The sequence below is a fragment of the Ammospiza nelsoni genome, chromosome 23, assembly GCF_027579445.1.
Source record: "Ammospiza nelsoni isolate bAmmNel1 chromosome 23, bAmmNel1.pri, whole genome shotgun sequence".
Taxonomy (NCBI): domain Eukaryota; kingdom Metazoa; phylum Chordata; class Aves; order Passeriformes; family Passerellidae; genus Ammospiza; species Ammospiza nelsoni.
The window spans coordinates 4,850,483-4,862,056 of record NC_080655.1 but is presented as its reverse complement, the minus strand read 5'-3'; the positions used below and the strand labels follow the sequence as shown (position 1 = coordinate 4,862,056).

General features: G+C 46.6%; 1 protein-coding gene across 1 annotated transcript; it reads left to right on the top strand.

Moving 5' to 3' along the window:
* Positions 1 to 4,685: 4,685 nt before the first annotated feature.
* Positions 4,686 to 10,728, top strand: SRSF3 (serine and arginine rich splicing factor 3). Its single transcript, XM_059487994.1, has 6 exons — positions 4,686 to 4,802; positions 5,552 to 5,759; positions 6,585 to 6,719; positions 8,934 to 8,972; positions 9,612 to 9,698; positions 9,928 to 10,728. Exons 2-6 carry the CDS (start codon positions 5,554 to 5,556, stop codon positions 9,953 to 9,955), a joined length of 495 nt encoding a protein of 164 aa, XP_059343977.1. The 5' UTR covers positions 4,686 to 4,802; positions 5,552 to 5,553; the 3' UTR covers positions 9,956 to 10,728.
* Positions 10,729 to 11,574: the final 846 nt, after the last annotated feature.

Below are 11,574 nucleotides of genomic sequence, written 5' to 3'. Positions count from 1 at the left end.
TATTTTTAGATAAATTGACCTCTGTGAGAGGCCTGAGCAGTGCAGAGAGGAGCAGGAACCCTTTCTGCTGAAGGGATTTGGGCTGACCAGAGCTTGGTCCTCCCTCAGGGCATCCTCCACAGCATTTTTGGAGCCATCAAAGGTTTCAGCCTTGGCTTCAAAGCCTTCTCTCCCTCCCTCCAGCTTTCCCTGCTCCCTGCCTGGGAGGGCCTTTTGCTGTTCCCTCACCTCGAGCAGGAGTTTTGGAGCAGCAGGGTTGTGCCAATTACAGTTTCCCAGGGAGCGATTCCTTTGTTTTGCTTTCCAGCCCTTTCCCCGGGGAGCCAGGTGGGGGAGGAAGGGAATATGGCCTGCTGCAGGGCATGAAAGAAAAAGGGAAGAGAAAGCCTGGAGGCCCAGCTGAGGGGGAAGAAGGAGCTGGGGGAGGGAACAGAAAGCAAAGCGAATGTGCAAATAGCCTCGTTAGGCTAAGGGGGATCCTCTGGCCTGGGATGTGAAAACTTAATTAAACAAAGACTGTGCTGCATCAAAGGGATCCTCTATCTGTAGGGAGAGGGCTGGGAGATCTGAGGAATTTTTTCCATCTGCTGTTCTCTGTTACTCACCAGTAACAGGAGTGTGGGCTTCAGAAGTCTTCCTGCTTCCCTGACGAAAACATCAACTCTTTTTTGATTACCATTATTTTTGGGTTGTGTTTTTTTGTTGTTTTTCCCTTACTGCTCTTAGCCCAACAGACCCGAAATCCTGTGAGTGGAAAGCCGGGCACCGCCCTGCGAGAGGAAACGCTCTGACCACACTCAGGGCAAACAGAGCTGCTGGAGGAGCAGCAGCTGCCAAAGGGCTGTTTGCCCTCCCTGGCCTCCCCCACTCAGAGACAGGAGGAAATGACACCTCCCAGCAAACCACGAAGATTTTGGCACCATCACACCTGCACTCGGTGCTCCAGGGGCATCACCAGCTCTCTGTCCCCAGGAAGGAGCCAGCAGACCCATGGCTTCCATCACCATTTCAAGAGGTTCAGCTCCAGGCTTCCCCTCCTTTCTGGGTGCTTTTAGCTCTTCTGTGTCACCCTCTTGTTGCTGGGGACAGTCCTGTGCCATCTGGAGAGGTGCCAGCAATCTCATTTGGGAAGGGGCAAACTGTTTGAAATTGTGGCCCCTGTGCACTGCGTCATTCCAGAGAAAACTCCCATCTTCCAGGGAATTAAAATTAGAGTTGAGCAGCAGTGACTCAGGCTCACTGTTTTCATTTTCCATTTTCTGTTTCCAAGCCAGATCTACAGAAGATCCTGGGACTCACAGCTCTGTGTGAACACGGTAACAAGGGTGAATGTTTTGTCCTCCAAAACCTACCCTGAAGCCAAGCCTGGGGCTGGTTCTCTTTTCTGCCCAAAATTGTCTCCAGATGGAATATTTTATGTGTGCAAAACAAATTCAGGTGAAGCTGAGACAAAGCTTCAGGTCCCTTTTGCAGCTTCTGCAACACCCACTGGGCTCTCTGAGCTTATCCCAGGTTCTACAGCGTTGCAAAACTCTCCTGAAGACCTCACCTGAGTAAAAACAAAACAAAACAAAAAGAAGGGATGTGTCCTGGTGCCATGAGCCCTGTCTCCATGAAAAGGAACTCTCTGGGATCTGCCCCTGCAAGAGAATGTCACTGTGGTGCCAATAGCTTAGACATGAGACCCCAACAGTGGCAGAAGCCTCACACCTGGAAAGGTGAGGATGAAGGATGAGCAATTAAATGTCATCCACATAAAGAAATGTCACACTAATTAATCCCCAAGTGCTGAGTCTTGGGGACATGCTGTGCTTGGTGCTGTGTCTTACTTTAGGTCTATGATATATAAATTACAGTCTGTTGTTTCACTCTCTCTTTACATGAAGTCTGAGGTAGAGATAAAAGCTTTCACTGTGTAAAAATATATGTTTTAAAAGTGAGGAAATAAGGGACTTGTACCCTTTAAACAGAAGAGTGTGTGGGAATAAGCTCATGCACTGAAATATATCTAAAGATCAGGCTTGTGTAAGTCTCTGTTTCTTCAGAAAAAAGCTTTCACCAGGGCTGGCTGATGGGCAGGATGTGAAAATGGGGTGAATCCACAGGAACCTCATGACAGCAGGCTCAGATGTGCCCTTGTGCAGTTTCTGACTGAAGATGCATCCCCTCCACCAGTTCCTGTTGTGTTTGAGCACTGACATTTCCCACAAAAGGCCTTTCTGTGGGCAGAACTGTGCCAGTAAATAACTGGTTTTGCTGGTGTCTGGTTTTGCTTGAGGAGCAGCTCTCAGAGATCCTCCTGCAGATAGAAGTGTTCTCCAGTAAATATTATCTGCCTTCTGAGGAATCCAGAGCTCCAGGAGCATTTGGACAATGCTCTCAGTCACATGGTGGGATTTTGGTGTGTCCTGTGAAGGGCCAGGAGTAGATTTTTGATGGTTCTTGTGGGTGCCTTCCAGCTCAGAATATTCTGTGGTTCAGCGATCCTTTAAATTTGTCTCACACAGCTGAGGTTTCTTCGAAATCGCAACATCTAGAACATGTTCATTTTCCCCTGAGACTGAAATCTCAGAAACCACAACAACAGCTTGACTAGAACACCTCACTGCAGACCAGTGTGGTCTCGGATCCTGCTCTGGGCGTTTATAACACATTTAACCAATGATATTGGACACAGGTGGTAAAAGCAGTGAGTGCAATGCAGCAAGATTTTCCAAATAGAGGATTTCCCAAATACAGCAGGATTTTCCAAATACAGCAGGATTTTCCAAGCACAGCAGGATTTTCCAAGCACTCACAAACATGGAAGAAGGAGGGAAGTGATGTAGCACAAAGCTCCCACACATGTGACATGCACAGGGCTAGTTTGGGGACCAGTTTTGGGTCACAATCGAAGCACTGGCTTTGCAATGACACAAGAATTATGTGGCTTTGGAATGACACAAGGATTGCTGGCACATCCAGCCCCAGCTCTGGGAATTTTGCTGAGCACTCTGAGCTCTGCTGTGTGCCCTGTGATGGGCCATGTTCAGTTTCTGAATAACACCAAAAACAAACTGAAAACGGATTGTGTTTGGGTGATGTGATTTTTGTGGGCTGTGATTTATAAAATCAGGCTTAACCCCAGGGAAGAAGTGCTTGAATAGAGCAGGTAACATGTCCTAGGTGAGTGCTGAGTGCACTGTTTGCTTTGCAGCAGGTGAGTTGACTTCTGAATAAATCCTTTGTTCCATGTCTGTCACCCAGAATTATCTTCATACATCATCTGTAACTTTGGTATGAAATTAAAAGTTCTGTTAGGATTACAAGGTTGTCCAAATTGCTCTCTAATATTTGTTCTGTTTCTTTTTTAAATATCAATTATTTTAAATATCAATTGAAATGCACATTATGTGATGTGAGGGGGGTCTAGGAATGCTGCAAACCCCCTTGGAGGAGGGAGGTGAGTGCTGGAAATCACCTTCTCAAAGAAATCACAAAGTGAAATGGCAGAACAGCTCCAACCTTCAAATTATTTCCTTTGTTTGTGTTGCCTCAGGAAATTAGCCATCAGCTAATTTAGATTACAATGGATTAGATTTCCTTAATTAAAGGCAGGTAACTGTATATACAATAAAGATACTTTGGAGCATTCATAACCTCAAAATCATTGTTGTGTTTCTGTCCCTTGGCCAGTTTTGACCCTTTGAGGATTTTACTGAGAAATAGCTCTTAAAAATAATGGGGGATTCCACAAAAGATTTTTTGAAAATTCCAATTAATTATATCAGCTGGTTGTTTTTAATTCCGGTTGGGTTTCTGGAATTTTGGTAGACAAGGACATCCCTTCCTCTGCACAGTTCCTGTTTGGAAAGCAGAGTCAACAAGCATTAATTTGTACTCAAAATGCCTTTTTGTGTATTACATGATTAAAAGTATTATTAATTATACCTGTACCAGATAAATTTATCTTCTCTGGCCCATGGCAAAGAGTTGAAGTCTGGATTAAACCCAGCCTGGCTGCGAGGGGAGGTTTTTGGGAGGTTATTGCAGCAACAACCCTGGGTGGATTTCTATTACCTGATAACAGAAATCAGGAAGTTTGTGATCAAAGACAACCCCTTTGGAACAAGTTTATTGTTTAGTTAGAGGTTAAAACCCATGTTGTATGTACAAATGTTGTGAATGAATGATTTTGGCAAAGCATATCAACAGCACTGCATATCTGTACCTGAAACTCCTCTGTTCAAATCCTCTCGTTTTCTCTAGTACAAAGAAAAAAAAAAATCAGTTCCGTCCTTTGTGCCTCAGTAAGCAAAGCCCAGACGTAAAATTTACCAAAAACTCTGACTTAAAGCAATTTGCTCAACACATGTATTTAAAGCTCAGGGAAAGAAATGGGTCTGAGAGAATTGAAGCGCTCAGAGGTGTAAACTCTACCTGGAGGGACCTCATCCGTCCAGAGACACAAGGAAATAAAACTTTATTTTTATGTTAGCCGGAAAACCGGCAGTTATAACGCTGTTACCGCTCCTGATTCCAGGGCCCGGGCGGGGCCCCCTCAGCGCTCCCGCCATTGCCGCCAAGAGTCCGCCCGCGCGCGCGCGCGCCGTGACGCCGCCTGTCAATCAGCTCAACGGCGCCCTCTGATTCGCTGTCGCCTGGCATCACGTGGGAGAGGACTGGCCTTATATAAACGCGGGCGGGGTCGTTGCTAGCCGCCATTTTGTCCAGTGAGGAAAAGCGGAGCTGGGGTCTCGCTGAGGGTCGAGTCGGCTGAGTTTAGCGCGGGCTCCCTTCGCGCGCCCTCCCTCTAAGCACCGGTGAGGATCTTCACCCCGGAGGGCGGGGGGGAGGCGGCAGCCGCGGTCTTGGTGCCCGGCAGGGCGGATGGAAGCGGCGGCGGCGCCAAACAAAGAGCAGCCGCCATTTTGTAACGCCGGGCCTGGGGCGGCGGCTACCGCGGCCCTGAGCGGAACCGGGTGGGGAGGTGGCGGGTTGCCGGGAGGAGCCCGTTCTCGGCCTGTTCCCCGCGGGGTGCGAGGCCAGGCGGGGTGGGAAGTGCCGCGGGGGCGGTGGGGCCGCGGTCCGTCCGCCAGCAGCAGCGCTGGTCCCTCACGGCGTGCCGAGGAGCAGCTCCGGAGCGAGTCCCCGGGCATTGCCCGCAGGCCACGGCGGGAGATGGCGCTGCCCACTCCCGTTCGTGCGCGGATCGCCCTGATCCTAATCCCGATCCGGGAACAATGGAGCCTCCCCCGCGCAGCGCCCTCTGCAGACCCCCCCGCGCTAAGCAGGAAGAGAGGCGCAGGGACCTCCCCCTGCAAATCTAAACAGTAAAAGTAAACGAAATTCCTCGAAATAGTGAATTTTAGTCTCAGTATGCCATAGCAGCTGTTTTGTTGGGTTTTAAGTTTTCTCTCACCCCACTCGCCCCTTCCAAACAATGTCTCCATCACAATGCATTACTGCTGAAGTTTCAGGGGGAAGTAGCCAATAGAGCGACTTCCCTTGGAAGTGAACAAGCACATGAGCAGTGTTAAATATATGTGAACTTCTTTTTTTCTTGCCCTAGCAATGCATCGTGACTCTTGTCCGCTGGACTGCAAGGTCTATGTGGGTAACCTTGGAAACAATGGCAACAAAACAGAATTAGAGCGAGCTTTTGGCTACTATGGACCACTGCGCAGTGTATGGGTGGCGAGAAATCCTCCTGGGTTTGCCTTTGTGGAGTTTGAAGATCCCCGAGATGCAGCTGATGCAGTCAGAGAGCTAGATGGAAGGTAAAGTGTGCTTGGCTTGGCTGGTCAAAATATGGGACATTGTAGGAGTGATGCAGTTTTAAATTGTGGAACTTAAACTGAAAGACTGAAGTCTTGATGCATTTCTTATGTACTGTTTTGTATGGTACTATAAGGATGTTCTTATGGTGCAGCAGTAGAATCCCAGAATGGTTTGGGCTGGAAGGAACCTCCAAGCTCATCCAGTCCCACCCTCCCCATGGGCAGGAATGCCTTCCACCATCACAGGCTGCTCCAAGCCCTGTCCAGCCTGGCCTTGGGCACTTCCAGGGATCCAGGGACACCCTGTGCTAGGGCCTCCCCACCCTCATAGGGAAGAATTCCTTCCCACTATCCCATCTATCCCTGCTCTCATTCATGAGTAGCATTGTAATCTTTAATTTTGCATTTCACTGTTGATCTCCCAAGTTAGGAATTATTTGCATCTCTTTGTGCATGTTAAATTGCAGATGGTGTTACTACAAAGAGGTAAAACTGATTGTGGAGACTCTCCTTTGCTCTTTCCCTGCCTGCTTTACTGGCACAGCAGTTTTGAGAAGCAGCCAATCCTTTTGTCTGCCAAAGAATCCCAGAATGGTTTGGGCTGGAAGCCCATCCGGTTCCACCCTCTGCTGTGGGCAGGGACACCTTCCACTGGAGAGCCTGGGCTGCTCCAAGCCTGGCCTTGGACACTTGCAGGGAAGGGAAGTGCTGGAGCTGACTCTGGGCACTGTGCTTTGATGACAGAACATTTTGCATTGTTTATCCACCTTGTGGATTGTGTATGCTTTATTCCTGGCAGTGCTGACCAGTTCCCTCTCTCCCCAGAACGCTGTGTGGCTGTCGTGTCCGCGTGGAGCTCTCCAACGGGGAGAAGCGCAGTCGGAACCGCGGCCCCCCTCCGTCGTGGGGCCGGCGCCCTCGGGATGACTATCGCAGGAGGAGTCCCCCTCCTCGGCGCAGGTACCTGGGCACAGCACACTCCTAGAGCCCTTGGCACAGTTACCACCTAGCATCCTAGGAGCAGGCTTGTTAAAGGCATGTTGATGGATGGCATTCATCTATCTGATCATGATTCGGAAGTGACAGATGCTAAAAGAAAAAAAAAAAAAACCCAAACCAACCCCCCCACAAAATCGAGGTGAACTTGAGTTGTGTTGAATGTTGTTGGCTTTTGTCCATAGGTGACTGTGCAGTTGGTAGTCAGTGCCCTCTGTCCTGGGCTTATCCTCCTTCCTCTTAAAACCTGCTCATCTTCTAGTCACACTTTGCCTTTCTTCCCCATACTTCAACTTAGGCTGTTCCTTTCCTTTACTCCATATTGGCAAAACATGACATACAGCAGTATAGCATTTCCATACCAATGGGTTTTTCCACTTTGTTTGCAGAACTTAAATACTTCCCAAGCAGGCAGCTGTTTAATAATAGATTGAGTAACAGTTGCTCTAAACATCTGGAATCTTGACACTTTAGTGTTAGCTTGGAAATAAAGCATCCTGTGACGATCCTGTCACTTGAGGTTTGCAAACCCAGCTCTAGCATATAGCAGGATTTTTGGGAACTGGCACGTTCTTGGACCCAGACTAGTTTGTCTGGCAGTTTAAGTGTGCACCGTGGTTTTTACAGGACTGAATTTACCTGTGGCAGGTGAGTGAAGTCCTCCCAAGCCAGGGTTTCAAGCTTACCCTTTTGCTGTTGAAAAAAAAAAAAAAAAATAACACATTAGGAGTATTTGTTAGCTAATAGATGGTTGTACTGATGGCTTGTTTTTCATTTTTTTTATGCTTTTTTGGTCCATCTATTAATAAAAATGAACCCGTTACAGAGTCACCATCATGTCTCTTCTCACCACCCTCTGAGTCTGCATTAGCCAGCCAACTAGCCCTTTCAGCGTCATGTGACCAGCGCGCCCCATGCAGCTTGGCTGGTGTCGTTTCACATGACCCAGGCATGGCCAGTCGTCAGGTTGCACCGCCCTTTGGTTCCCGAGCATGCTGTTTTCTCTCAGCCTTCTCTCCAACCTTAACCAAATCGGCAGCAGCCACCTCGACCGCCCACACATTCCCGGCCAATCAGCTCAGCTGTTTATTTACCAAATGTCTTCACAACAACTACAGCAGCAGCCTTCGGCTAACAAAAAAGCAGGAAAAATCCACAACACCCCCTTCGCCAACCAACTAAATACAACGCAACATCTGGCAAAACCTTTTCAGCAAATTCTTCTTGGCAGTCAGTCCGGCAGCCTCACCTCACCATTTCTAGCTTGTTGAAACCAAAGACTTGTAAGTTTTTCCTGCTTATACAGTTTACTGCTGGTTAAAATAAGGAGTAAGCGGCTTATAAGTAATTACTTTTCTCAATCAAAGGCTGGCTGTGCATAATAATTGAGTGGTAACGTACATATGTTGCTTGAGAAAACTTTTAAGGGTGATATGGAAGCTCTTACACTGTGATTAATGTAAAAACCAGGATATTTGCATGTGAGATGCCAAATGAAATTTTTAATAAGGCTCTAACAAATGTAGCTTTTCCTTGCCAGAAAAATCCTATCACCTTTAAATGGTTTTACTAACAGTTTTCAAAACTTAAAACAATTACTTTTTGGGATGAACTGGGCCGAGCTAAGGTTATATTTTTTAATTTTTTATTTTTTTTATAAGAAAATAGTCTAAACACACTCTATGGCATTAAAAAATGACAATCACAAATATGCAGTTCTAATGTAGCACTTAATGGCATTATCAATATTGACACTGAGCGCATTTTCACTTTTTTTTTTCCACTTGATATCTCTTTATGTCTTGTTATGGACCTTTTTGGCTTGCATGGGTTCCAAAACATTTGCTCTGTGCTATTTTTTTTTTTTTTTGGAACCACCTGTGGGACTTTGGTGTGGTGTTCTGGGCAGTGTATTTAGTTGAAATGGAAAGTGTTGCATTGGACAACTCTGCTCTGACGCGTTCTTAGTTAAGTGAATTCGTGGTTGGAAACGTGCTGTTCACACTGAGCTTGGTTTTACTGCCTAATCTTTCCATGCCTTTTACTGGATGATGGATGCCAGTTATTCTTGGCACGTTCCCTGGGCCCAACAGTGAGTTTGACAAGTTGGGAAATGCCTCAGCCCATTAAAGCTCAAAGAATGGATCAAGTGCCTCACATTTGCTTTTCTGGTTCTAGATCACCGCGAAGGAGAAGCTTCTCCCGGAGCCGCAGCAGGTACGGATCCCTCCCCTACCCCATGGACTCCTCCAGCCTGGGGGGTTGGAAAAGAACAGCCCAAAACAGCTCCACGTGTGGGCTGTGCACAGTCAGTAGTTTGGTAAAAGAGAAACAGATTGGTTTCTGTCATATTGCTTGCCTCGAATTACTGAGCTGTTTGAGATTCCAGGGATAGCAGTGGAAGGATACTGAGAACAGAAGTAATTTCCTTTCTGTAGCTGCCTGGTATCTTCTGTTGCTTTCCCCTGAAGTTTAAATGTTCATGTGCTACTCTCTCGCAGATAATGTGAGCATAGGATCGAGCCCTGAGGTGGGAAAAGACAGTTAAGATTGAGTCCAGGCATAAATCAGAATGTGATTTGAGTGGGATTCTGAAAAAAAAAAAAAAAAGAAAAACAAACAACAAAACCCACACACAAAAAAATATTCTACAAAGTACTGCGTGCCTGTTTACAGCCCATTATAAGGTGTTGGCTCAGGCTGATTATTCTTCCCTCTAGAAAAGGTTAATAGCAGCATCAGTAACAGGTTTTCCCTGCTTGAACAGTTAGACATTTTCACTCCTGAAGGGAAGCTCCTCAGGGAGCCTCCTTGCCTGATGAAGCTTTGTTCTGATGGTGTTGTGATCTGTGCCAGGTCCCTCTCCAGAGACAGAAGAAGAGAGAGATCACTCTCACGGGAGAGGAACCACAAGCCCTCTCGCTCCTTCTCCAGGTCTCGCAGGTAAGGAGAGCCTTCAATGTTTGTGGTTCAAAGTAAATGTGAAAATAACTTTGTGCCTTGGTGGAGAATCACCTCTAATGTCAGGAGATTCTTCACTTTAACACAATACTCAGTTTTATTAAAGATATTTTTAAAATGCTTAAATATCACCTGGTGATTGTGGCTGGGGGGCTTAAAGGAAAAATCTCTTCCTGACACCTGATCCTAACCTTACCTGTCTGTTCTTCAGTCGCTCCAGGTCAAATGAGAGGAAATAGAACTGTGGGAAGGAGCTGTGTACAGGAAGTCATGAGATCCGAGGCCAGGAGTATGTACAGAACATTTTGTTTTGAGACTTCATAAAGCTTGGTGCATTTTTAAAATGTTTTAGCTGTTGAACTTGCTTTGTTCCTTGTATCTTGTAACAGGTGGCAAATGTAAAGATGTGAATCTGTATATGGTTCTGAGCAGATCCTATGATTTGTAATATTAATGGTTTTCCAATGTACCATTAGACATGGGGAGTGTGTGTGTGTGTGTGTGGAATGGCAGATGGTCTGTGTTGTGTAGCTCGGAGAGCTGGGCTGGGGGTGGCAGGGGCTCAGCTCAAGGAGGTGTGCAGGGATGGAGTGTTCCTTGTGGGATCAGGCCAGGAGCAGAGCAGGACACGGGTGCTCCATAGCCCATGTCTGGGAAAGAGAGTATTGAGGCAGGGGGAGGGTAAGGCTTGGGGGCTGCAGCTTTATCCAGCTCCAGTTCTGACTGAGCTGCTTTAAATTCCATTAAATAAAACTTTGTAGCTATAGTGTCAGTTAATTTTGTACTTGGTGTGAGTAGAGTCCCTTAATTAGTTGATTTTTGATTAACCATGTATTCCAGAAGCTCTGAATAGACCAAATCCACAGCAGATCTGACACCTGGAGTGGATGTGTTATGTCTAATGGTACATTGTAAACATTAGTTATTAAACATTTCTTTACTGTACAAGAATTTTCATGTCACTTGTAAAATGTCTTTTGTGAGATCCTTGGGATTAAAGTTTTGGTTACAACTCGTTGTTCAGTATTTAACTCTTCCCTGACTGTGACAGTCCCCTCACCTGGCTGTAACACAGCTGTGAAGTGTCCAACACAGCTGTACCTGCTCACCTGTCCGTGGTGAGGTGCAGTCTCACTCCACCATGGCAATCTAATCCTGTTTTACAGCTCCAGCTGGGGTGCTCAGTAGCCAATGCCACCTGAATCCTTGCCTGACAGGGAGCCCTGTAGTGATTCCTTGGAAAACCAAACTGGAGATGCAAAGGTTCACCTTGAGCTTTGTATGCCAGCTGCGGGTTGGGAACAGCAGTTCAGATATTCATCCCATCTCAGTCTGGAAACCAAAACTTACCCTGAAGATTCCCTTCCTGTAGAAATGTGGCATGGCTGGAGAGCAGCTGGAGCTGCCACAGTGCCCAAGGGCTCCCTTGCACCTGAATCTCAGATTGCTCCATTGCTTCAGTTGTGTGGTTTAGATAAATCCATCATGACAAACACTGGTGGTGTGTGACTGTGTTCACAGGGGTTTTAGGATGAGGGAGGAGATGAGGATCTGACTCCATGTTTCAGCAGGCTTGATTTATAATTTTCTGATATATATTACATTAAAAGGTACTAAAAGAATAGAAGAAAAGATTTCACCACAAGGCTAGCTAAGAATAGAAAAAGAAGGAATGATAAAGGCTTGTGGCTTGGACAGAGTCTGAGCCAGCTGTGATTGGCCATTAATTAGAAACAACCCCATGAGACCAATCCCAGATGTACCTGTTGCATTCCACAGCAGCAGATAACCATTGTTTACATTTTGTTCCTGAGGCCTCTCAGCTTCTCAGGAGGAAAAATCCTAAGGAAAGGATTTT

What these genes read in the sequence shown, in the direction of transcription:
- SRSF3 (XM_059487994.1), top strand. Translation starts at nt 5,554, where the DNA reads ATGCATCGTGACTCTTGTCCGCTGGACTGCAAGGTCTATGTGGGTAAC. An exon ending in TTCTCCCGGAGCCGCAGCAG is followed by an intron (nt 8,973 to 9,611) that starts GTACGGATCCCT and finishes GATCTGTGCCAG; the next exon opens with GTCCCTCTCCAGAGACAGAA. An exon ending in TCCTTCTCCAGGTCTCGCAG is followed by an intron (nt 9,699 to 9,927) that starts GTAAGGAGAGCC and finishes TCTGTTCTTCAG; the next exon opens with TCGCTCCAGGTCAAATGAGA.